The sequence below is a fragment of the Sciurus carolinensis genome, chromosome 17 (genome assembly GCF_902686445.1).
Source record: "Sciurus carolinensis chromosome 17, mSciCar1.2, whole genome shotgun sequence".
Classification (NCBI taxonomy): Eukaryota; Metazoa; Chordata; class Mammalia; order Rodentia; family Sciuridae; genus Sciurus; species Sciurus carolinensis.
In genome coordinates this window covers 60,779,268-60,805,779 of record NC_062229.1, presented here as the reverse complement: position 1 = coordinate 60,805,779, position 26,512 = coordinate 60,779,268, and the positions used below count along the sequence as shown (strand labels likewise).

General features: G+C 42.8%; 1 protein-coding gene across 1 annotated transcript in view; it reads right to left on the bottom strand.

The window, feature by feature from the left end:
• Positions 1-26,512, bottom strand: part of Ptprg (protein tyrosine phosphatase receptor type G) — a 707,594-nt gene that overhangs the window by 128,270 nt on the left and 552,812 nt on the right. Inside the window, 2 exon segments of the mRNA XM_047532314.1 lie at positions 5,080-5,237; positions 26,305-26,371. Coding sequence (XP_047388270.1) covers positions 5,080-5,237; positions 26,305-26,371 — 225 coding nt within the window.

Here is a 26,512-nt window from a genome sequence, read left to right as displayed (position 1 = left end):
TTGTGTACATCTTTCATGTACACATCATCATTTGATCTTTTATTTATTAATTAATTTATTTTGCTACCAGGGATTGAACCCAGGGGGGCTTAACCACTGAGCCACATCCCCAGCCCTTTTTAATATTTTATTTAGGGAAAGGTTCTCGCTAAGTTGCTGAGGCTGGCTTTGAACTCAAGATCCTCCAGCCTCAGCCTCCCAAGCTGCTGGGATTACAGGTGTGTGCCATTATACCCAGCCCATTTGATCTTTCTGATGCCTACAACATTACCATTTTGTAGATGAGAAAAATGAGGAATTGAGTAGTAGAGCAGTTGAGTCATTTGGCCTAAGAATGGGGCTAGGAATGGAAGCCAGGCAGTTTGCCCAAAGCATGTGGTCTTAACCCCAAAGAGCTGCTTTACTTTTTATGACAGAGATAACTGGTTTAAAAGGGGTCATGTAAATAAGCTTTTCCTTTCTAGTCCAGCTTACCATTAGAAAAAAAAAAAAATCAAAGATCCAAGGGCAAACAAATTAGATATGTTCAGACTTCTGACTACTTTTATGATAGCACCCCTAAGCAGCACTTAAAATCCACACCAGAGGAGATTACAGGCAGCGTCACATTTCCTACAGAAGCAACAGCCCTAGGTAGGATGCACTGAGATGGTTGCCAATGGGCAAAGAGCCATCTTTTGAGAATCCCTGGTCTAGAATAAAACAAATCCTACTACCCTGGACTCAGAGATAATCATCTTGCCTGACTGATATGAACACACCACAGGCTCCATGTGCCAATCGTGCTCCATGCACTAGTCCTGCTCCTTTGACCTCCCACATTAACACCCAGGGTGCCACCATTTTGTTTGGGTGCCAAGGTCACAGCATGATTTGAGCCTGATATTTACAGTTGATGTTTAATGTAGTCTTATTAAACCATGATGTCTGCTGGCCAGCCAAGCCACTGTAGGATTCCACGGGCAATCCTGTATTTCTGTAGATGATCACACAAGCCAGAGTTCACTGACTACAGAGCTGATTTACATGTTCAGTTCGACTCACAAAAGAGAATGAAAGAGGAAAGATAAGTGGCTGTTCATGTGTACTCTGCAAGGCTTCAAAGAAAGCCACGTCACAGGAGTTGCCAGCTTGTGCTACCACTGAATCTTAAGGTGTGCTCACTCTCGTTTTCATTGCTTGCAGGCAACCACGTGGGATCAAAGAGATGAGAAGAGAGGAGACCAAGGCTTTAGGGGAAACAGAGGAATGAAGGTCTAGGAATGTTTTCTTTCTGACAGAAGCAGACGGGGAATTCCTAACTACTTGGCTTCTCTGAACTGGCTGTTTGCCTTTCTGAAATGAACATTCTGTGCTAAACTTTAGAAAGAATACTGGCAATGTCAGGGTGGGAAGGTCTCAAGTCATAATACTTGGATGGCTAATGCTTTCCTGTCCAAGGGTTGACATAGCTGTGACCTTGTTGAAGCTAGCCAGCAAGGATTCAGTTAGGTCACATGAACACAGGTCACCTTCCTCCCTCGGAAGAGAAACAGGGATGCGTGAGGTAGTGCCTGATGAATCTAAAGTATTACCCGAGGATGGTTGTAGTAAAGAAATTAGAGCTGGGCGTGGTGGTGTCCACCTGTAATCCCAGTGGTTCAGGAAGCTGAGGCAGGAGGATCACGAGTTCAAAGCCACTCTCAGCAAAAGCGAGGCACTAAGCAACTCAGTGAGACCCTGTCTCTAAATAAAATACAAAAAAGGGCTGGGAGTATGGCTCAGTGGTCAAGTGCCCCAGAGTTCAACCCCCAGCACCCCCCTCAAAAATTGGAAAGTAAATATGACTGATTTATTTCCTCTCTGTTTCCTTGAAACAGCATACCCTTAGAGAAGTCGTGTATTGGAAGGCAAAGAAAAGTCCAAAATTTCTCCTCCTTGAGTATCCTGGTGGTGGAGGGTAGATGGAGGGGTAAACAGGTATTAACAGAGACCTTCCTAAGAGCTCCACCTACCAGATGCCAAAATGCTTTGAATTGATGAACACTTGACCAGACATCCAAGCCCCAGCTGTGCCTTAAGTTTGCATCTGCTCAATCGCTAGCACAGCCCGTGTTAACACTCTTCAATTCTGTCCATTAAGGAACCCTTCACCTCCTTCTCTACCTCAACTCTTACAAAAAAATGGCCCAATTCTCTTCCCTCCCTCCTCCCTCCTTCTCTGGTCCCGTTCTTCCATCCATCTTTCCTTCCTTCCTCTTTCTTTCTTTGCAGTCTAGGGCTTAAACCCAGGACTTTGCACAGGCTAGGCAAGTGCCAAACTGCACTTCTGTAACTTCTTCATTTCAAACCTTTAAATCTTTGAAGACAAATTTTAAAAAATTCTTTTAAAAATGATCCCTTAAAAAAATTCTTCCCTGGGGCTGGGGTTATAGCTCAGTGTAGAGTGCTTGCCTGGCATGTGTGAGACATTGGGTTCAATTCTCAGCAACACAAATAAATAAATAAAGGTCCATCGACGAGGGGGCTGGGATTGTGACTCAGTGGTAGAGTCCTTGCCTAGCATGTATAGGCACTGGGTTTGATTCTCAGCACCGCATATAAATAAATGAATAAAACAAAGTTCCATCAACATATAGAGAAAGATTTTATAATTAAAGAAAAAAGTCCATTGACACCTAAAAAAATATTTTAAAAAATTCTTCCCTCAACCCTGCAGAAATAAATATTGGATTGTAATTTTATTGATTTATTTTTTAAATAAAACAATGTTGGCTTCACCATTAGGAAGAAAACTTGTTTCTTGTTTCACTATCTCCTTGTGGCTAGAAGATCCTGTTTGGAAGCCAAATTGCCAGTCCTTGCTTTTTCATCAGAGAGGAATCAAAAGGAATACAACTCTCAAAGTAAAAATGACTTCCAACAGCAGGAAGGACAAATCAACCAGCTGAGCCTGGCACCATTACACCTAATTTTATTGGGAAGGTGAAGGACTCTCCTGTCCCCACCTTCATATAAAGAAAACTGCTCCATTCATCCCTGGAGGGGCCACTCTAGATGTCTTGGGATGCTATCTGGTACCCCTGATGACTTATTTAAGGATGGAGACAGGACCCAAGGCCAGCCCATTAGTTGGCTGGCCAATGTCTACTCAGACACACCTTCTTAAACATTTGACTTAGACCCAAACGAGTTGGTAGGTGGCCCTTGAGTTTAGAGGTTCACTCATACTAGGGCAACCACAGTGGCCCATGGAACCAAGAGAAAACAAACTGAGAAGTGGGGACCTGAATTTTGCAAAAGTAAAGAATTTATCACAAAATTGCATCAGAAACTCCAAGGTTTAAGAGACCACTGTGACACACACCCGTTAATTCCCAGGGACTTGGGAGGCTGAAACAGGAGGATTGCAAGTTCAAAGTCAGCCTTAGCAACTTAGTAAGGCCATGCTTCAAAATAAAAAAAATAAATAAAAAGGGCTGGGAATGTGGCTCAGTGGTTAAGTGTCCCTGGGTTAATTCCCACTACCAAAAATAAGAGAGAGAGAGGTGGGGAGGTGGGGAGAGAAGGAGGGGGTAGGGGAGAAAGAGAGACAGACAGACAGACAGACAGACAGACACACACACACACACAATGTGGACTCTCTAAGACAGAACCACAAGCTTCACCTTGTGGTTATAATCCTACTCAGGATGAAACTCAATCGGCTTCATCTCTAAATGGCCTTACTGGTGTTTCTTTAAATTACTCCTGACTAGAATACGACCTGACCCTCTGATCCCATTCCATCTTCCCTACCCTCTGCCCTGGGTTAGGAGAACCTTTGGACTGTCCCCAATACCAGCCAGGCTCAAAATCTTGCTGTCTGTGTCTTTAGTTACACAACTGGTATTACTGCAGAATTCCAGAACTTCACCCTTCTCTCTACAATGTCCCTATTCTTATCTGCAAAGCTGACAAGGTGGGGATGAGGGGCTCATTTCTACTGAGCGCCCTGATAAGAACCTTCCATTTTTAGACATTCCTGGTTAGTGAAAGACTCACTTTCTTACAAATCCCACCCATTGTTCCTGGCTCTATTTTCCAGAATTATGCAAAAGAAATCCTACTCTTTTTCTATCTCAGGGCATGCTGAATTTTTAACAGCATGTCCTTTCCAAGAATTCTACCCTTCTATTAATCCTTCTGAGGTAATTTAAAGGTCCCTCTCTCCACTGGTGGCTAACATTCCTCGGGCTATGCCCCAACCAAATTTCCATTTCATCCATTTTTACCCATAATTAACTTACTCAGCCTCAACCTTGATTCTTGTGAGATTTGTGCCAATCACACCCAGAAGGAAGTAGGACAGGACAGAGGTCAAAAACACTGGGGTTCTGGAATCAGATAAAGCCACGCCTGGCTTCTGGATTTATCATTCACTAATCATGAGTCCTCGGGCACATTACCAGATGCCTCCATTACCACCAAGGCCCACATGTGCCATTGTTAGTGGGGCTCCACCTCTCAGTGTTGTTTTGCCACTAGTTAAGCTGAAATATGTAAAGTGCTTACTAAAGTCCTCAGCATTCAGAAAGTGCTTCGTTAATGATGTTTTATTTCATTTCTTTCTGTATGTGGGTATTTTCATTTCTTTGAGCTATGGGGTATGCTCAGTGGTCAGAGCTTTGGGAATAGATACCTTCACTGGGTTACTAGCTATATGACCTGGGGCAAGTCTGCAAAGTCTCCTTTAAGAAATGGGGGTGCAAAGAGTACCCACTGCATAAGATTGTTGTTCATGAATGGGTTAGCATGTGCAAAAAGTTTATAAGAGGCTCTAGGATAAGGTATCATCATGGATAATTATTAAGACTGAGTCTTTGCATATTTCATGTCTGCCATCCTCCTCATCTACCTTAGCTCATCTGCAGCCAAGAAACACATTTTATATTTACTCTTCTTCTCTTCACAAACACATCTTTTGTAAAGAATGAAGAAATCAATGAAAAGCAAAGAAACGAAAAAAAAAAAAAAAAAAAGGTCCTAACTATTGACATGTAAGAATGTTGGACAGTCACATGGGTACAAAAGAGGTCCCCACTCGGGGCAGATACCCACCTGATGGTAAGAGATGGGGACAGGCTTCCGGAAGACAATCCACTCTACAATCTCGCTACAGGGTGGGGTAGTCAGAGAACCTGTGTAGCGGTAGTAGCTGCCCAGGGATGCAGGCAGGAGGTCGCGGAGGACAAAGGGGTCCAGGAAGGTCTCCTTCTCTGTGGGAAAGAGGAAAGAAATGGTGAGAATTGCCTGCCACAGAGGTAGCCAAAACCCACAGCTGGCTGGTGCAACATCAAAAGCCCTGTTTATATCCTGAGAAGTACTGGTATTGGGTCTCAGTGGGAAGTCTCAGAAACCAAGGTAGCATTTCCCAGACTATGTTCTGAGGACACAAGTACCATGCTATATATCATAAAGAACAGATTCTGCTGGGCACGGTGACACACGCCTGCAATCCCAGCAACTTGGGAGGCTGAGGCAGGAGGATCAAGTTTGAGGCCAGCCCCAGCTACTTAGTGAGACTCTGGATCAAAATAAGAAGTAAAAAGGGCTGGGGATGTAGCTCAGCATAGAGTACCCCTGGGCTCAATCCCTAGTACCAAGAAATAAATAAAAATAAATAAAGGACAAATTCAACAATGAACAATGGTGAGTCACTCCCTAGCCCCTGGAAACAAAGGCTGAGAAATCTCTGAGAAGTCCTGCAGAGACGAAATGGGCTAGACTTAGTTTAACCCACCCGTTCGTAATGGTGTTTCACCAGAACCCAACTTGATCTATGAACTGATGCTCAGTGGAATAAACATTGGGACACAATAAGAGAATCGCTGTGAAAAGAAAACCATGAGCCAATAAGAAGTCATTCCAAAGCTGGTTACAGTTCATTATGAGTTCACCTGAGGCCTATCCAAGTCAAAGAGAAACCTAACCAAGGCACAGCTCTGAACTTAAAAATGATGGTCCCAGAGACAGGCTGCTTCTTTTTTACAAACATGACTTTGCTTAAACAAAAGAAATGCAATTTAAATATTTTTAAATTGTTCTTTTTAGATACACATGACAGTAGAGTGTATTTTGACACATCATACATACATGGAATATAACTTCCCATTCTTGTGGTTGTACATGATGTGGAGTTTCACTGGTCATGTATTCATACAGGAACATAGGAAGTAATGTCTGATTTATCCCAATGCCTTTCCTATTCTTCACTCTCCCTTCTCTTTATTCCCCTTTGTCTAATCCAAAGAACTTCTCTTCTCCACCACTGTGTGTTAGCATGCACATATCAGAGAGAACATTCAGCTTTTGGTTTATGGGGATTGCCTTATTTCACTTAGCATGATAAGTTCCATCCATATACCAACAAATGCCATAATTTCATTCTTTATATCTCAGTAACATTCCACTGTGTATATATACCACATTTTCTTTATCCATCCATCTGTTGAAGGGCACCTAAGTTGGTTCTATAGTTTAGGTATTGTGAACTGAGCTGCTATAAATATTGATGTGGCTGTGTTACTGTAGTATGCTGATTTTAAGTCCTTTGGGTAAAAACTTAGGAATGGGTTAACTGGGTCAAATGGGTGGTTCCATTCCAAGTGTTCCGAGGACTCTCCATACTGCTTTCCAGAGTAGTTGCACCAATTTGCAGTCCCACCAGCAATGGATGAGTGAGCCTTCTTCCCCACATCCTTGCCAACATTTATTGCTCCTTGTATTCTTTGATTGCCATTCTGACTGGAATGAGATGATATCTCTGGAGTTTTTGCAAAGAAATGACATTTAAGGTGAGACCCACCAGTGACGCCTCATGAAAACGCTATGAGAAAATGAGCTACGGTCTGGCCAATGTCACAGAGCAATGGAGAAGCAAAGTTGGGATATAAACCAGGTATCTTAACACCTGGGACTGGACTGTTCTAACTAAAGGAAATAAATAATGTTAACTGGAAGAAAATTGAAAGGTAAAGGAGAGTATTTTAGATGTGGGAACAGCCTCACATGCAAGGGCCCTGAGGCGGACAGGAGCAGTGTAATAAAGGTTGGCACTGTCTTATAATTCTCCCAAGCAGGCTCTGTGGATCATCCAGCTTCCTTTACAAGTCAAAGAAAGTTCTAGTTCCTAGACTCGGATCTCTGGAGATGTAGTCCTGAATTTAAATCTGAGACTGTCCTCATCCCTGTTAAAGAGGCACAAAGACTATTAGAGTACGGCTAATGTTTTGCTTTTGCTTCTACATGGCTTCCACCATGGCTCCAGGATACTCCTGGGGGACCTCACAGAAGTACCTGTGCCTAGTAGAATATTTTCTCCAAGTTTCACATCTTCTCCCTCATCTTCCATCTTTCATGCAGATCAATCAGGCGCAGGCATTTGGGCAAATGCATCCCTAGACTCAAGAGGCCTATGTAACTGGGGGATGATGTAAAAACCCCAGTAGAAATCAACTATAACAGAATGACTGTAATTTCCTTTTGGAAGAGATTAGCTGGACAAGACAATGTTGATTTGCATTTTACTATAAATGCTGAGGCATGATTCTGTTTACTTGCTGCAAACGTTTAAACAGCATTTTCTTTATTTCTTTCTTGTTTTCTTTTTTGGTACCAGGGATTGAACCCAGAGGCACTTAATCACTGAGCCACATCCCCAGTCCTTTTTGTTTTATTTTATTTAGAGACAGGGTCTTGCTGAGTTGCCTGAGGCTTCGCTAAGTTGCTGAGGCTGGCTTTGAACTGGAGATCCTTGCTGCTGGGCATATAGGCATGTACCACTACACCCAGCTTTAAACAGCACTTTCTCTATGTGCCAAGACCCACTGTGAAAGCTTTCTTCATTTTGACTTATTTGATACTGAGTATAACTTCACCAAATTTGTCCTATGATTATCTCCAATTCACAGAGCCAGAATGCAAAACCAGGTAATTATGTTTATAATCCTATCATAATTCACATCACTATGCTCTCCAACTTTCCAGATGTGGGAATCAAGGCACAGAAAAGTTAAATAATGAACCCCAAGATCACATGTGAACAGTAACAGCCATTATTCATGAAGCTCCAAAACCAATGCAGATTCTTGTTTCAATTTTTTGGAGGAAAAATTAAGTATTAACTATTAAATGCAAAAGTCCTCAGATCATAGGGTACCATAATCAGATTAGACCAAAGGTTGCACATAGCAGGATTGTTCCTCTACCCACTGACAAATCTGGGCTTTAATTTAAACCTGGTTACCAGCAGCCTAATGATGGGGGAAATCTCAGGGAGCATGCTCGGCTGGGACTGGTTTGGCCAGGAGAAGGAAATATTCTGGCCTCTGTACTTCCTGGGTTGTGTAAATAGCCAACAGGAAGCCTGAAGCACTCAGGGGATGCAGGGGGCTTGGCACCACTAACTGCACACACAATACCTTCCTGTCCCCTTGTGATGTAGGCGAAGTCAGCATCACACTGCAGCACACCAACCTGCCTTGGGGTCAGTGGCTCTAGATCAAACATTCAGAACAATCTGCAGTTTTCCCCTAGAACTCTGATCCAGTGTAAGAGCTGCAGTTGCTGCGTGATCCCGCCAGAAGCAGGAGAACACCCCTGCTGGTCCCCTGCAGCAAAGCTCCAACTACCATACCCGCTTCAGGAAGAGGACACTGTTTTGAAGAGCATCAAAAGATAAAGCAGAAACACCAGGCGCACCAACAGGGTGAGACTTGCTTTCAAGGGGAAACACCGTACAGCAGGATCAGACCCGCAAATAAGTTCTTGCATAGGCTGGTGAATCTGGCCATTGCAGAAGCAGACAGAAGTGAGACCCCTGCACGAATGCATGAGGGCTTCTCTGTCTTTGACCAACCCAAGGACTCTAGAGGCATGTGCTGGCTTCCACTCATTAAGAGAGCAATGGGGCTGGGTGCAGGGGCACACACCTGTAATCCCAGCAGCTCCAGGGCTGAGGCAGGAGGACTGAGAGTTCAAAGCCAGCCTCAGCAATTTAGCGAGGCCCTAAACAACTCATTGAGACCCTGTTTCTAATAAAAATACAAGAATGGCTGGGGATGTGGCTCAGGGGTTAAGTGCCCCTTTGTTCATGCCTGGTACCAAAAAAAAAAAAAAAAAAAAAAAAAAAAAAAAGTGCAATTGGATGAGTGACAGGGTGGGAGACCCAGCAAAGGGGGACAGATGAGGGCCTGACTTCACTGCTTCTTCATTCCACCACTATTACTGGTGTGGATTTTAGAACTCTGTGATCTCTGGAAAAGGCTTGGGCTGCCCCAGGTCAGTGGCTTTGGAAGCCAAAGCATGGTTTCTTCAAACAAAATCTTTCCCGGAAGTCCATCAATTCTAACAACTCAGTGTACAGCCATTGTGACTGAGGCTGAGTTGGGGACCCAGGGACGCTCTAAAAAGCACCAGTTTAGTCCAAATTCATTACCTTTGGATCATGGTGAAGTAATAGACCCAAGGTCAAAAATTCAAGAATGCAGACTTGAATGGAATTCTTGCTTTAATGAAATGAGTGAGGACCTAGAATGCCCCAACCAGCAGCACGTGTCACCACCCTCACCTCATTCCTATCCTAATTATGTATTATTACTCTTCCTCTGATCCACCAAGGCCTTGCCATGTACTTCCTTGAATGCTTTGTGCACATGTATTTTTTAACAACTGCATTCCCAGTGCACACTGTGTCTGCTACATTCTCCATCAGTCTGAGCGGTATGGGCAAGAGTTTCCAAGTGTTTTGGAACCAACTGATATTTAACAGCTGTGTGACTTTAGGCAAAGGCCATAACATCTCTGAGCTTTTCCTATGCTCTGTAAAATGGTAATTATGAGAATATATATATCCCCTAGGTTAGCTGTGCCAATTAAGGAGCTAATTGATGTAAGGGACTTAACACAGTGCCTGGCTCACTGTAAGCCCTGATTTGTGAAGGCAAGCACATGGCTGAGAGCAAGCCCAGATGAATTGCAAGCTGGCTGGCTCTGTTTTAAAGCAGGGATTAGCAAGCATTTTCTGTAAAGCATCAGATAGTAAATATTTTAGGCTTTGCAGGCAAGAGGCAAATTCAAGAATGTTATGTAGGTACTTATATAACTAACCCACTTCTACAATATTAACGATATTTAAAATGCTAATAATAAGTGAGGACAATTTTCCAAATATATGTCTCTTTAAGAAGAAAAGTACAATTCTTTTGGGGGGACATAGCATTTCACTTAACTAGGGCTCAAATGTAAAAACTATTCTTAGCTCAGGGACCATATAAAAATAGGCAGTGGAATGGATTTGGCCTTCAGGCTGTGTTTGGCCCATCCCTACTTCCACCTAAGTGTAAGAAGGAACCCTAAGTGTTCCAAGGTCACCTTGCTAAGCCACAGCCAGACTTGGGGGCAAGGAAAGGAGTTCCACATGTCTAGACTTTACGGTCATTAAATGATCATTTGTTCTGAAATAATATATTAACAATACAGAATTCACTCTTGAGGTGTTTCTGCTCCTTAAATTTTCTGAGAGTAAGCAGAACATCAGTGTATAGCAATCTTTCTGAAAATCCCATATCCTGCTCAGTCTTTTGGGGTGCACAGAATGCCTAACTACACAGTAGGAGCATCTTCTGAAATGGCAGCCTTGAATTTCCACTACCGTTCTTGAAGTCTGTGTAAACCATAGGTGCTCAACTGCCTGGACCCAAGACTGGGAAGGAGGAGGAATGCCCTTGTGAAAGCTTAATGAAGAACACTGTCATAAATGTAGACAGTGCAAAACACAAGTGCGAGAGCCATGCCCTGTGGGTCTGAATCCCTACAGTCCACTCAAAAGCCTGACCCATAGGGCTGGGCTGTGGCTCAGTGGTAGAGCACTTGCCTAGCACATGTGAGGCACTGGGTTTGATTCTCAGCACCACATAAAAATAAATGAATAAATAAAAAATAAGTGAAAAAATGAAAAAAAAAAATGAATAAAAAGTTATTGTGTCCATCTACAACTCAAAATATATTTTTTAAGAAGTCTAACCTACAACAAATTATCTTAATTTCTCTGTAGCTGTTTTCCTTAGCTGTCAAATGGGATAATGATACCAACCTCATAAGGAAGTTCTATTCAATGAATTAACATTAGTCAAGAGATTAGGAGAGTGCCTGGCAAAGAGTAAGTGTATAGATGTGCTTATTAAATAAATCCTGTTATGCTGGGTGCTGTGGCACACAAACTGTAACCCCAGCAACTCCGGAAAACTGAGGCGGAGGATCGCAAGTTCAAGGCCAGCCTCAGCAACTTGGTGAGGTGCTAAGAAACTCAGCAAGACCCTGTCTCTAAATAAGATATAAAAAAAGGCCTGGGGATGTGGCTCAGTAGTACAGAGCTGGATTCAATCTCCAGCATCTAAATGAGTAAATAAATAAATAACTCCTGTTATAGGACAGTGGGACTCCATAGCCATCTACATCAGAGCATTCCTCCCCCAACTTTAATCCTAATTAGCAGTTTGAATTCAAAACATGCCTATTCCAGCCACTTACTACTTGAGAAAAATATTTGAAATACTCTACTTATACCACCATTCATTCCATTATGCCATAATAAGCAGGTACTGTGCATTCCTAGATAAAAGAATTGAAAAGGAATGAATCTCATCTTCCACGTTTAAGGATCCTGGGTGCTGTATGCAGACAATATTATATTTTAATAATTAATTGTTCATCAAAGAAAAAGATGAAGAACAGGGACGCTAAATTCAAAGTTATTCAAATTGCAAAGATGAATAATTCATGACTTTTATATTAAATACACACTGTATTAAGTAGTCTACGTCTCACCCAACTCTGTCTTTCATTTTTAAGCATTTTGAACGACAATGTGAATAATCAGCGAGGGGAGGTTTATTTAGAAAAGGAATACCTTATTTGAATGCAAACAGGATCTATCTGAAGATGATTAAATTTTTCTTATCAATTAGGAAATTTTGTCCAAGGGCTTTAATGCTGTGGTCAACCCTTAAACCCAGAGAGGCCCTGCTATTCTTGCAGTTTCCTCTGAACATTAAATTCTATCTAGCTGATTCTGTTCAATTTCTTATTTCTGATAGCAGTGCCAGGAGGCAATTTTTAATTAAAGAAAATTTGAAAGATTCAAACATGCGTAATTGGATTAAAAATGTGATCATTAAAACATTAGATGATAATCATCTGATTGATTGCATTTTTTCACTGTGTTAATAAGTTAATATTTTCAATGCTTTGGTTGCATAGGAAAAGAGAAGGCTCTTTATATGGTGAACAGTCAACATATAGAAGAACCTGCAAGGTCATTAAGAATGTGGAAAGATAGCAAGTGCATGTGCCCGTGCGCGCGCGCGCGCACACACACACACACACACACACAATCATCGACAGACTACACTGGAAAGGGTTTGGACAGAGTATGGGCCCCCAAAGGGGAGAAAATGGACATCACCCTCAATCTGGGGGAAGTGCATGAGAGGCCAAGCTTCTGTTTTCAGCACAATGATTCTTTAGTTTAATCAGAGTTTTCTCCCTGCCCCCCATTTTCTTAAAATTTTTTTGGTTTGTTTTTTTAAGGAAAAGCAATTCATTTTTTCTTAAAAGCTTAAGATGCTGGAGATAGGACCAGTCTTCAGGTTGAAGAGGGAGGAACAGACAGGAAAGAACTGGGCCCTGACTCACACTAAATGGAGGAAGATTCATGACAATGCTGCTCAAACTTTCATGTGCACACAAGTCCCTGCAAAGCTTGATTTGATGTGACTTCTGATCCGCTAGGTCTGGGGTAAGGACTGAGATTCTGATTTTAATGATGTTGCTGCAGCTGGTCCTGGGACCAATGCTGGAGGAGCCAGTTTCTAGGAAGACTCTTGTCGATGGATTCCTAGATCCTCTGCAGGCTCATTCACATCTCCTTTCTGATTCTTAGGTACAGCCACCCTGGTCTCTGTGTTCCATGGGTGTACTACCCCAGAGCCTTTGCACTGGCTCTTGCTTCTCCCTGGAACCGTTTTTTACTATTCCGTTCATGGCTGGGGTCGGGACTAATGCTCCTCTGCTGCTGGCAACTTCTTCGTATTTGCCGACAAGGTCCATCCTGATCACTGTTTTGAAAACAGTTGAAGGGCTGGCTCTTTGAGAAGGAAGCTTCTGATTTAAAGCTTGGAGGCGGTAAGGAAGCAAGAGCCCTGAAGCTACCTGGGAGAACACTGCTGGCAGAGAAAAGGAACTCACTCTTCCTGGTGTGTGACTGGGGAGCCGTGAGTAAGAAAGAGCAGGAAGAGTCCATCGTCCTCAATTTAACAGGTTCAAGGAGGCAAATCACCAGCTGGCTATCTATAATCAATGATGTGGCTAAAAACGGAAAAGGACACAGCAGAGGGAAACACTGGACGTGAGGTTGAGTCTGGACCGGCCATGCTCGCGCTGTGTGACCTGGGAGGAGTTCCTAGGTCTGACAGCTGGTGACAGAAGGGCAGGACAAGCACAAAGGTGGGAAGCAGGAAATAAGGACAGAGCCTGCAGACCAGACCTAGGGGTTTAGGAGCACGGCATGGGGGAGATTGGAAAGTATGAGATTATTATTATTTTTAAAAAAATTTTTTAGTTGCAGATGGACACAATACCTTTATATTAATTTTTTTTTTTTTAATGTGAGGATTGAACCCAGGGCCTCACATATTCTAGGCAAGCACTCTACCACTGAGCCACAACCCCAGCCCTGAAAGTATGAGATTATAATTAAGATGGTGCAGGGGTCTCCCCAGGGGAGCCAGAGTGAGGGAATTTATGCTCTAAATACAAGCAATAATATCCACTCTGTATAACTAGTTCCTGGTGATCAAAGCATGTCATCTCTTCGTGTTTCTTAAGGAGCACATGATGGGAATGGAAATGCGGCTGTCCCGTGTTCGAGAAGCAGGCTTCTACAAGGCTTCATGAGTGACTTCCAGGAACAAGCACCAGGTTGAAGTCACGATGAGGTGATGCTAGGGAAGTCATCCAAGAACCATGGAGAAGTGTGGAGAGCAAAGGGCCTAGGGAATAAAGGCAGTCAGGAGACACAGTCTTTGGAGTCCCCAAAGGACACTGGTTCCGATTCATTTTACAAATAAATAAAATGAGGTTCAGAGAGGGAAAGAGACTGCCCAGAGACCACACAGCAACATTAGCAGGATTCTGGGTCTCTGACGACCAGCACTGGGCTCTTTCTAGTATCTCATTATATATCCCTGGGCTCTTGGTGGCTCACCTGCAGAAGATGTAAACATGATCAGCTCAATGAGGACTCAAAACTTTTTTTTTTTTTTTTTTAGCTTTTTAAAACAGAAAATGAGGGGCTGGGGAGATAGCTCAGTTGGTAGAGTGCTTGCCTTGCAAGCACAAGGTCCTGGGTTCGATCCCCGGTACCACCAAAAAAAAAAAAAAAAAAAAAAAGAACGCATGGAATAAAACAGAAAATGAATACTGACACTGCTCGACTTGAAGTCTTCCAGAGCCTCCTCAGCTCATTTAGAATGAAATCTAAACCCCTTGCAATGCCCCCGAGGTCCTGCCTACCTTTGTGCCTGTCTTTTCCTCTCTCGCCCTTGTTACCTACTTGCTCTCTCTGCCTACGTTGCTTCCCCCCACCCATCACATGGTGATATCTTGGCATACTCCATTTGGTCTCTGCTCAAACACCATTGCCTGAGCGCCCACCCAGGGATGTCCCCTCTGCTATCAACTACCTATGTCTACCTACTTCATTCATTTCCTTTCCAGTTTCTGTCTACTCCAACAGCCCAATTAATACACCAGGGCCAAGACCTCTGTGTACACGCAGCAGCTAAAATTCTTTGTTCCCAGAACAAAGTAGGTACTGAACAGGCATAAGAAAAAGACAAAAACAAGCACATAGTAGCAGTTGGTACATAACCCGTAATTCTAGGTACTCCATTTCTTCAGTATCTAAGTCAACACCAGTCACAAGATGCTTCATTATTTCAAAACCTGTCAATGTAAAGGTACATGTTGCTCATTAAACCATGACTTGATATCAACTCAAAGATGCATCCTAATTTTCGAATTATTAAGAGAAAGAACTAAGAATTAATGAGAATCAGTTCAGGATAAGATTCAATGGGATTAACAACATAAATTCTCAATGGCTTTGAGTCTAGTGGAAGATGGGTGGAGAGTTTGTTCTATGTGACCATTGTGAAAGATGCTCACAGGAGTAGGCAGCAGCATTAACTCTCATCTGTTGATAAAGACTGGACTCTCCAAGTCCGGTGCAGTGGTGCACTCCTGAAATCCCAGGAACTCTGGAGGCTGAGGCAGGAAGATCATGAGTTCAAAGCCAGCCTCAGCAACTTAACAAGTGCTAAGCAACTCAGTGAGACCCTGTCCCTAGATAAAATAGGGCTTGGATGTGGCTCAGGGGTTGAGTGTCTCTGAGTTCAATCCCAGTCCTCCTCCAAAAAAAAGACTGGGTTCTCCAGCCTCAGTTTACCCTCCACTGGCCTGCACCCCAAAACTCCATTCCACATTCTGTAAATGAGGTCTCTCATAATGTGGGAAGCAGGCAGCAACCTTCTAAGGAGGACTGAGAACTCCCTCAAGGTCACAGCTGAACAGACCCAGGTCTAATTTGCAGTCTATGTAAGTGGTTACTACCAGTCTCTTACCAGGTAGGGGCTCTATTACAGCAGGACAACTTTCCTGACTGGTTCCCAGACAGTGTTTTATAATGGTTGAAAGAAATGAATCAAACCAAGTCACTAAGAAACTCCTAAGTCAAAAGTGAGCGAACTATGGCTCGGGGGCCAAATTTGGCCTTGTGCCCATTTAAAATTAAGTTTTACTGGAACACAGCCATGCCTATTTGTTTATGTATCATCTCACTGCTTTGGGACTAGAAACATAGAGTTGTTGAAAAAAAAAAAATACAGTTGGCAAAGTCTAAAATATTTGCTATCAGTCCCCTTTCAGAGAAAGTTTGTTGATCCCTGGTTTTAAACAAAGAGCAGGTAAGCTAATTTTTGAAGCTGGACACAGTGGTGCATGCTTGTAATCCCAGCAACTCGGGATTACAGAGGCAGAAGGATCACAAGTTCAAAGCCAGCCTCAGCAACTCAGTGAGACCCTGTCTCTAAATAAAACATAACAAGTGGGGAGGGGAGCTGGGGATGTGGTTCAGTGGTTAAGCACCCCTGGGTTCAATCCCTGGTACCAAAAAAAAAAAAAAAAAAAAAAAATCAGAACCCCAAATTCAAGTGTCCCAAGAGATGTATCCAAGATCATGATATAATCACCCTTCCCTAATTCAAAGGCACTAAGCCTCCCTGACTTTATTAATGGTTTCTGTTGACCAAGTGTGGCACCTAGATATAAGGGTTAACGCGTGAATATAGGTGGACATAAATACTTCCAAGGAGAAAGTGCACGAAGATCACTGCCTCATCAACAATTAAGGAAATGAACATGACACTTAAGTGACATGAAGTCCTACAGTGACACAACCCCACTATCCCCACAGAGCAGTTTCAGCTCTACCTGTCTCCCCTACCAGGTTCTGATGACCACTGCTGACATGATGTGTGCATTCTTTCAGCTTCCTTTTGACACTAGTCGATGGGCTAATTCACAAAGGAGACACAAGACACACAAGAATTAAGTGATTTTGACAATAATCTGGAAGTTGGTCAATGCCAGAAGTTAGAAGCTGGCCCAGGAGAAGAGAAAGAAAATGCATCTCTGAGCTCCTCCGACCCCAAAAAACAAAACAAAACAAAACAAACAAAAGCTGGGTCCACATGATGGTACACTGTAAGAGCTGAGGAAAATGAGCTCATCTCACCAAAATCTCAGTTTACCTATCTATACAATGGAACTGAGAATCCTTATCTCACTGTGTGCTGCTGGGATGGACAGAACTGTTCACAGGGCACCTAGGTGGTTGCTTCTTCCTTTCACCCACTTTCTGTTTTTTTGTTTGTTTGTTTTTTTAAGTCCATTGCTCTTTCCCTTGATTGCAAAAAAAAAAAAAAAAAGGAAAATCCCCAGGAGAAGCCATAAAGTCACACTATTATCACCTCCTCATACAGTGGGCAAAACCAGGGCACAAAGAGGTTAAGTGGTTTGTTTGTGCAGATTGTACCACTAGACAAGATCAGGAATGATACTGAACTGTGTCCTGGGCCACTGGGTGACAGTGCCTGTCCTATATCATGAGATAAAGACAGCATGAAATCAAGGGAAGAAAACCACTCCTGGTAGCTCCGAGAACTTAGCAAGCAGACCCCTGGAGATGTATTTTTAAATTCTTTGTGTTTTACATTTTGTTAAAGCAAACAGGAGAAGGCATCTTCCTGGCCTCCCATCATCATGTTCAAATAATAAACTATTAACAAAGAATGCTAGATGGATGAGAACCTGCCTCAAATTCAAATCAAACTTAAAGAAATCACTTTTGAAGTCTTTTTATGTCTTAGATTACTGTGAACAATGCTGTATGTGATAATAGAAGTTGCACAACTTCCTATTTCCTGGCCTTGGCTAAGGAAAGAACTGGAAATAGCTCACAACTATGGTTGTGATTTTGATACACCGAAATCCAGGAAACTGTGGAAATGGCTTAAGTACGCCTGTTTCTAGAAGATTTTGAGATCAAAAGTATTCTGATAAGCATCAGTCCTTCCTGGATCCATTTTAAAGGAGTTGGAACTCGGGTACTGCCTATTTATAGCACACTTCAGGAAAGTTCCATGTAATTAATGCTTGAAGCATAAATTTCAAACAGGAAATTCTGTTGCATGTTTCTGTGTTTGAAATTATCAGTCTGCAGTAGATAGCTTAGTATTGGTTTTCCTGTACAAAAGGGAGAAAACAATTTTAACAGTTTCCTTCTTTAAGATAAAGATGAAAATAGACAATTCATTCACTCATTCAGAATTTACATGATGATATGGTCAAGATCAAAACTGAAGCCAATCTCTGTGGAGTCCATCGAAGAGGAGCAATGACCTGAGTGTATTGTCCCAACATTAACAAACCACTTGGTGAGGGCAACACTGTTTAGCAGAGCAACCACACTAGCTACCAGACAGATGAGGCAGGGGGTGAACTTTTTCTGTAAAGGGCCAGCAAGTAAATATTGCAGGCTTTGGAGGTCATAGAGTCTCTAGCTCACACCCACTAACTCTGCCACAAAAGTACCCACAGACCATACATAAAGAAATGAATGTTGCTGAACAATAAGACTTTATTCACAAAAACAAGATGTGGAACCATGAAGATGTAAGCCTGTGAAGTTACTTTTGCAGAGAAGTAACATGGGTCTTTTCAGAACCAAGAATGGATAGGACATAAAAGGAGAAAAGAAAAAAAAAAAAGAAAAAAAAGAATTCTCCATGAGACTAATAAAACTTTCCCAAGGGCAAAGGGGAATCTTCCTTTCACCCATAGTATGTTGACTAATACTTACTAGGCATTCGATGGGTGGAAGGAGGAACAGACTCTATGGTTAAAGGAGCATAAAGTTCATGTGCAAAGAACAGGGAAGAACACTTCAAGCTACATCAACTCATTTCTCTGCTCTTCTTGCTGTTGGATTATTTGACACAGACTACCCTTTCCTTTTTAATTTTTCCTGTTCTTATAAATAAATTTACATCAGAGAAAACAAGGCACTTTGGGCAGATCACCATTTCTGTCTACTGGGTTAGTGTTTTTCTGGAAGTTCCCTGTTCTAGAATTTGTTTTCTTTTTCCAAAGTCCTTGCAAGATATTTTCAGGAAGTCTACCCATTTAGTTTCAGACTTTTTAATCACTGGTGACAGTTACAATGGTGCCAGAGGACCAATCACAGATTATGGTCCTGTGATCTTGCTGACAATGTAGTTCAGAGGCAGAGCACTGGCCTGGCATGCACAAGGCCCTGGGTTCAATCTCTAGTCTCATTTAAAAAAAAAAAGAGAGAAATAAAACTGTACCTTTTCACTTGCTCCTTCAACAGAGACCATTTGATGAGACTCAGTCCATACTGAAAAAAAAGTGGGTGGGGACCTGGCAAAGGAATAGGGGGAGGCAGATTGGGAGTAATAAGAATCAAGATCATGAAGAGCTTGGTTTGACCTGGGCTGGGTGGTTTCTCCGGGTGTGACTCTGGGGCAAGCTGCCAGCCACTGCCTGGTTTTTGTGCCTGTCTCTACTTTGTAGACCAAGGCAGTTATCTCAGAGGTTTCTGGAGGATTCAGTGATGCTAATTAGGGCTAATTAGGCCCTTCCCCTTGCAGGGCAAGCTCACACCAGCACAGAAGCAGCAAGGGGCCTTTTGTTTCCAGACCTGTCACCCCACCCCTTTGCTGCCAAGTTCCTTCTTCTCAACTCCACAAGGACATATTGGCATCCAAAGTCATCTCTTAATGATACAATCCTGAGCAGGCGCAGTTCTTTCCTTGGCCAGGAATCAATTAGCACAAATGACAAACAGCCTGTCAAGGGCTGTTACGGTAAAAGTTTTTAGTAAAGTGTGGTGGCTCTTGCCTCTTTGCTCACCGTGAGGCCACATGGTACTCCATGTGTCCCACAGGAGCTTGCTGTCTCCATCTTTTATTTTCTCATGCTAATCACTGTCTCCTTTGATTTGTGAAATGAAATTCACATGAAGAAAGGTATGCCAAACACAAATGTGCAGTGCCCGGTGAGGTGGAGCACACCTGTAATCCCAGCAGCTCTGGAGGCTGAGGAAGAAGGATCTCAAGTTCAAAGCCAGCCTCAGTAATTTAGTGAAGCCCCAAACAACTCAGCGAGACCCTGTCTCTGAATAAGATATAAAAAAAGGGCTGGGAATGTGGCTCAGTGGTTAAGCACCCCTGGGTTCAACCCTGGTGTGGGGTCACCACTCGGAACTGGAGGGGTTCCCTGCCCACTGGGCTAGTCCTTCCTCCCTATCCCATCCCACCCCCAAGTAGTCACCGCCATTCCCATTTCAAAATAATCATCACTGGTTTTCCTTTTAGTTTTACTCCTCAGGCCCCTAAACATTACAGCTTAAATTTTCTCATTTTCAACCTCATGTTGCAGAATATGCAATATATTCTTCAGAATCTTGTTCCACATGCTGAACTGTTTCTTGGGTGTACCATGTCACTGAGCTGTCTGTTCCTTTCCATCATGTGACTATACAAAGTCGTCTTTATCCAGTCTGCTAATGATGGGCTTCTAAGGCATTTTTAGGTTTGGGCAATTAGAAATAAACAATGCCACAAACATTCTTGGACACATCTCTGGGTGCACCTATATTATATCTGATTTTCTCTAGAAGCACACATAGGAATGGAATTCTTGGACCAACATAAGTAGATACTCCCAAATGCTTTCAAAGACAGGTCTTGCTAAGTGATCATTTCACAGCAACCACGAGAGTTTCTGGCATACAAATACTTGCTGGTGCTTGACTTGTCGCATTTTTAATGTTTGACACTCTCATGCATGCTGCTAAGATTATTTTTTAAGCTCCATAGATGGGAGAGCTTTGAGAAATCAGTGTTTAACACATATATATATGGGCTAGTCTCTATTTTACAAATAGTCAAATGCACAAATCAAAGGGGACCATGTAGCAAATTTTTATTACATCAATGTCATCATCCTTTGGATCAAGATATATAATATTTTTATCAACCATGAAAATTCCCTTGAGGCCCTTTTCAACTCCACTATTCTGACTTTTAAAGCCATGAGCTGGTTTGGCCTATTCTTAAACTTTACATAAATGGGGCTATGTAGTTTGAGTGCTTTAGTTTTTGAGTAAATCAGTAGTTTGTTACTTTTAATTGCTGTATAATATATTCCATTGTATGAATATACCACAACCTGTATCTTTCTGCTCTACTTTGGGGCCAGTAGAAACAAAGTTCATATGCACAAGTCTTTTCTACGGGCACATCTCTCAAGATGCACATCTACACGTGACATTACCAGCTGGGAGGACGGGGCAGATGTGTGATGGTGACTTTCAAAGGTACTGTATTATATCACCTACAGCAGAGGGCTGGTTTCTTCCTAAATGGGTTCATCCTGCCACTACCACGATGTGAGCTGAACTGAAGTCTACTTGCTGCTTCAGAAGGACTCCAAGGATCTCCCACCTCTTTATGGTAGAAACCTCAGTCCTGGCAGGTGTGATAGGGAAATGAAAAAAAAAAAAAAGAAGTGGGAAGCACCCACTCTTACCACTACCTGGAAAAACTTGGTGGAACAGTTGATTTATATTTGCAAATATACTTTCTTGTGTCCCTTCCCTCTCTACAGAGGCCTGTGATGACTCCAGCTAACCTAGGCTTTGTTGGTAGATTTGGTAGGAGACTATCAGTGCCCCTGGGCAGCGGGGGAAATGGGAGAAATACCACCAAGGTGAGCCCAGGCAATAAACTGGTAAGTCAGAGAAACTATTCTGTAAGTTTTGATCTTGTCCCAGTCCTGACTGCCATTTTTGACAGGAAAAGCTCTCAAGAATCTCATTTGGGGACATTATAAGAAGGGTGTTCTCAGTGACAATTTATTTGTTCTTTCGATGATAGTTTTCTTGGAAAAGCTAGGGGAAGAAGGGAGGGAGAAAAAGGTCAGCTGCTGTTTCAAAATGACCAGTGGGAGATTTGGCCTGGTTGGAGGCAATTTCTAACTGTCCCCCCACATTTCCTGAGGGAGAAAGTATTCTGCCTCCAACTTACACAGGTGGCAGGTCCAGTGGAAGGGGAACAGGAAGGCAAGAGAGGTCACTGAAAAGAAGGACAAATAGATAAAGCTCCTCGACCAAATAACCACCACTAGTGAGTTTCCTTTCAGAAATAAAAAAGTGGTTAGATGTTGACATCCTTTAGATGGTTGACATGGCAGAGTGGTTAGTGTCTTGATGACTTTTGAGAGTACGCACACCCCCACACAGACCACTGGTAATTCTTTGTGTGGGTGCTATGAAGAGGACTAGAAAGTATATAATCCAAAAATCAGAAAAAAAAAATGCATACACTTATTTTTAAATGACCTTCTTAGCACTGTCCAATTGGGCAAAACTAGCTACAAAGAAAGACAATAATTCTTTGTCTGTTCACATACAGTTGGCTTTAAAAAAGAAATCTTTCTATTTTTTTTATAGAATTGGTTTTTAGCCAGATGCGGTGGCACATGCCTATAATTCCAGCAACTTGGGAGGCTGAGGCAGGAGGATCAAAAGTTCAAAGCCAGCCTCAGCAACTTAGTGAGGCCCTGAGCAACTCAGCAAGACCCTGTCTCACAAAAAAACATAAAAAGGGCTGGAGATGTGACTCAGTGGTTAAGTGCCTCTGGGTTCAATCTATGGTACAACACAGAGGGGACGGTTTAAGCGAATGGGGACTAGACTCAGTTCTTAGGAAGCAACATTTACATGAGACACATGGCCACTCATAAGGGCTGCTTCTTGCAAAGGAGAAACCATGCAAATTACTTTGGCACAGTGTACTGCATTCACAATTTGTCCCTAAAGGACAAAGGAAATAAAAACCCATTTTAGGGTTTCCATCTCTTCCTCTGTGGATGGACAGATGCAAAGAAAACCAAGGGCAGATTATTTTGTTCCACTATCTCCATATTTCTGCCTGGTGTTCTACTCTGTAATGTTCGCAATGGACACACAAAAAAGGAACACATAAGAAATAGCACTTCATGGGGCCAAGAGGCTTCTAGGGCATCTCTCACTAGCACCAGAGAAGCAAGGTCACAGAGCTCAGAGCCCCAGATGCACCACATCCTGAGCCACCAGCACCACATTGGTGGTGCCTGGATCCCAGCTAAGTTTCCTTTTCCCAGGCTTTCTTTAGGTCTTATTGGTCACTTTGAGACACCTTCAAACCCCCAAGTCTGAGTGAAGTCTGTTGCTCCCCACTCTTTAATCCCATCACCTGCTTAACTGTGGGTTTCCACCAAGAGTCTGCCAACTCCAGGAGGGGGATCTGCACGCTATGGCCAGCTTTTCGGTGTGCTCACATTAGAAACTCGGTAACTCTGGAGGGAATCAGACAGCAGTGTTCATAAGAATCGCTGAGTGAGAAGGGAGGAGCATCAAGGAGAAAACACTTCAGGAGTGTGATCAGGCAGGTTCTCTGGGAGGACAATGAAGAACTCTACCAGCGGGGGGACAGCAATGGAGATCTTCCTTCCAGGGACAAGCTGCACCTTCTTGACCCACCAGTGCCCACCCTGAGGCCAATTACCAGGATGCTCCAGTCCAAGGCTGTACACAGTGAGCAACGGGAGCTGGGCTGTTCCTGCCCATCCCCGGTGGGTGGGGGCAGCCTTGGCTCTGGCTCCTGATGCCCTGGCCAGGACTTTCATGGAGCTGCCTCTGGCCACTTCTCCTCACTTGCCTCTCTCCTCTCAGAGGTGTCCGACCTGCTCGGTAGTCTGAACAGCCTCCCAGCTACTCCTGCTTCTGATCCCCTTTCTTTTTCCAGGCGTCACTCTTGCATTTAACAAATTCCATCTTGGCACCTGCTCTAAGGCAGACCCTAATGACCAACTGTGAAGTATGGCTGGCTGCTAGGACCAGATTACTTACAGCTCTCAGTCGAAAGAACATATTAGATTCTTTCTCTTTTTAAAAAACTACTTAATGAGAAATTAACATTCTGAGATATGACTCCCAGAGCTGAAGAAATAAAAGCTATTTCTGATCTGCTACAGAAACCCATATTGATTTTTTTCCCCCTCTTTCCACATCTCTATCATCATTCCCAAGCCAGAGACTCTGCGAAGGGCACAATTATTTATGCTCCTTCAAATTAACAGATCATACAAATCCCTCACAGACCTTCAATGGCAAATGCTTCGAGCTCCAACAAAAGTTCTTTTAAACTAATTAAAATGTCCATTCCGTCTCAGAAGCATGAGAAACTCTGATGCCTTTCTCTTCTCAATGGAAGCCATACCCGAGTGGTCTTTGTTCCCCCTCCTCTTTGTCTAGTTTTCTATTTTGATATTTTTACTTAGGAGTTTGTAGGTTTACTTGACTTGCTCCTCTGGCTAATATTTAACTGAGCACCTACTACCTACCAGGCACAGTGTGCCATGCACACATGGATTCCTGCTGTACTTATGTAGGTAACAAATGATTAATAAACAAATAAGAGCTGAATGTGGTGGTGCAGACCTGTAATCCCAGCAGCTTGGGAGGCTGAGGCAGGAGGATTCCAAGTTCAAAGCCAGTCTCAGCAACCTAGCAAGACCCTAAGCAACTCAGTGAGACACTTTCTCTAAATAAAGTATAAAAAGGGATGGAGATGTGGCTCAGTGGTTAAGTGCCCCTGGGTTCAATCCCTGGTACCGAAAATAAATTAATAGGTAAATAAATAAATAAGAAAGAACATTTCAGATGCATTTCAGTGCTTTGAAGAAAGAAACCTGGAAGACATAATAGAAAGTGAGGGAGATGGGAAGGGGCAGCACTCTGACAGAATAACTAAGAACTCACTAAGGAGGCAAGATGTCAAGTGAGATCTGAAAGCATAAAAGTGAGATCAGACTGGGGACAAGTGAGGGGACCTCTCTCCCCACAGAGGAAATGTCCAGGGCTGGGAGGTAACAGGAGGAGGGGTCAGCAGCTCCTTCCTTCCCATGAGAGCTGGCCTGGGTCTGTCTTAATCTTTGCTCTAATTCCACATCTGCACAGTGTGGGGTGATTTATTTATTATTTATTTATTTTTATTACTGAATAAATTAATTAACTTCCTTTGTAGGGAATTATTATTTTTTTCGTACTGGGGATTGAACCCAGGCGCACTTAACCAATGAGTCACAACTCAGACCTTTTAAATTTTTTTATTTAGAGACATGGCCTTCGTAAGTTGCTGAGACTGGCTTTGAACTCGTGATCCTCTTGCCTCAGCCTCCCAAGTCACTGGGATTACAGGTGTGCACCACCGTGCCTGGCTGGGAATCATTCTTTGCAGGTTTCCTCTGACTTCTCAGCTACACAACAGGGTCAAAGGCACAACCCGGGCATCTCTGCCACCCACCCAGAGCCAGAAAAGAATTCCTGCATGGAACAACTTCTGCTGAAGGTCTGTGTCCCTCCTTAAATTCATCCTTGAAATGCTAAGCCCTATGGTGAGGGCATTAGGTGGGACCTGTGCACCTGTGATTAGGTCATGAGATCAAAACGCTCACAAATGAGATTAGTGTCCTCTCCTGAAATTCAGACTTGGGAAAAAGCAATGGAAGCATCCTAAAATGGGATATTTTCACTCACTACTTTTCCACTTGCACTTGGTTTATTATCGTTACCAGTTGTATAATGGAACAGTTGGGACAGCTGACCAATTATTCCCAAATCCCACTTAAATGGCTCTAGTTTAATGGTTCTACAAAACCGGCTCTAGTTTCCCAAGAAGAGAGAGAGACAATGTTTGCTAAGCTCTATGGAGTTGGCGCAGGTCTAAAGACAACCCTCTCAGAGGGTGTGAAGACGTTTTATCACAGCTGTGGGAACAAAGGCGAGATTTATTATGGTTCCTAATGCTATTTCTGTCAATGTCTTTGGAATTCTAATTAGATTATTAAAACTTTTCAAATCATTGCATTAGATCAAGACTCTACACCTCACTACGACAAGGGTACTTTTGAAATTAGAGGATCTCGATGTCACAGGTAATGATGTACTGCCGATAATAAAGTTGCAGGGAAATTCCTCCAATAAAAACCAGTTGGAAAACACAGAACCCATTTATCTTACTTTCTCTCCCACTTTTATGCCTGGGGATATGATGTGTGCCCTGCAGAACATCAGTCTAGCCTTTTCCAATTGTAGCAACTACATCATGCTTGTTCACATGCTACAAAATTTAATGACTTGTCTTGGCTACTCATTTTGCACCCCCCCCAAACCTGCACAAATTAAAAAATTTATAAGTGAAAAGATTCTTCAAAGAAGAATATTTTTAGGAGAGAGATGAGACAAAAGACAGGTGCGACACAGTGGAATAGCATCTCTTACGGCGTTTTGATTTATAACATATGCATTCAAAAGTGGTACCCGAAGAGAAACAAATGGGTTCCTGTTAACCCAAACCCATTTGCAGGTAATAAATGGGTGTGCCCTTTACCCATCAAATAATGGCTCTAATGCCCTTCAACATCAGGGGATGAGGAATAGGTGTCACCCTCTGTCCTTTGCAAGATAACCTGATTCCTTTAGTGAGAGAACTGGAGCCCTCATATTCCAGCAAAAGGAAGTAGATGTGGCTTACTTACCATGATGTACAACACCCTTCAACCCGTGGATAATAGGATCCAGTGCAGAATTGTCCCTCGGACTGACCTACATGTAAAGGAGACACGATTGGTTAAATCTATTCTGGCATCAGATACAACAGCCTCAGTTTAATCTTCTAAAGAGAAGGGAGGGAAATAGATGGGATCTACCAAGGCGCTTAGGTCTCACATATACCATGGCTCACAC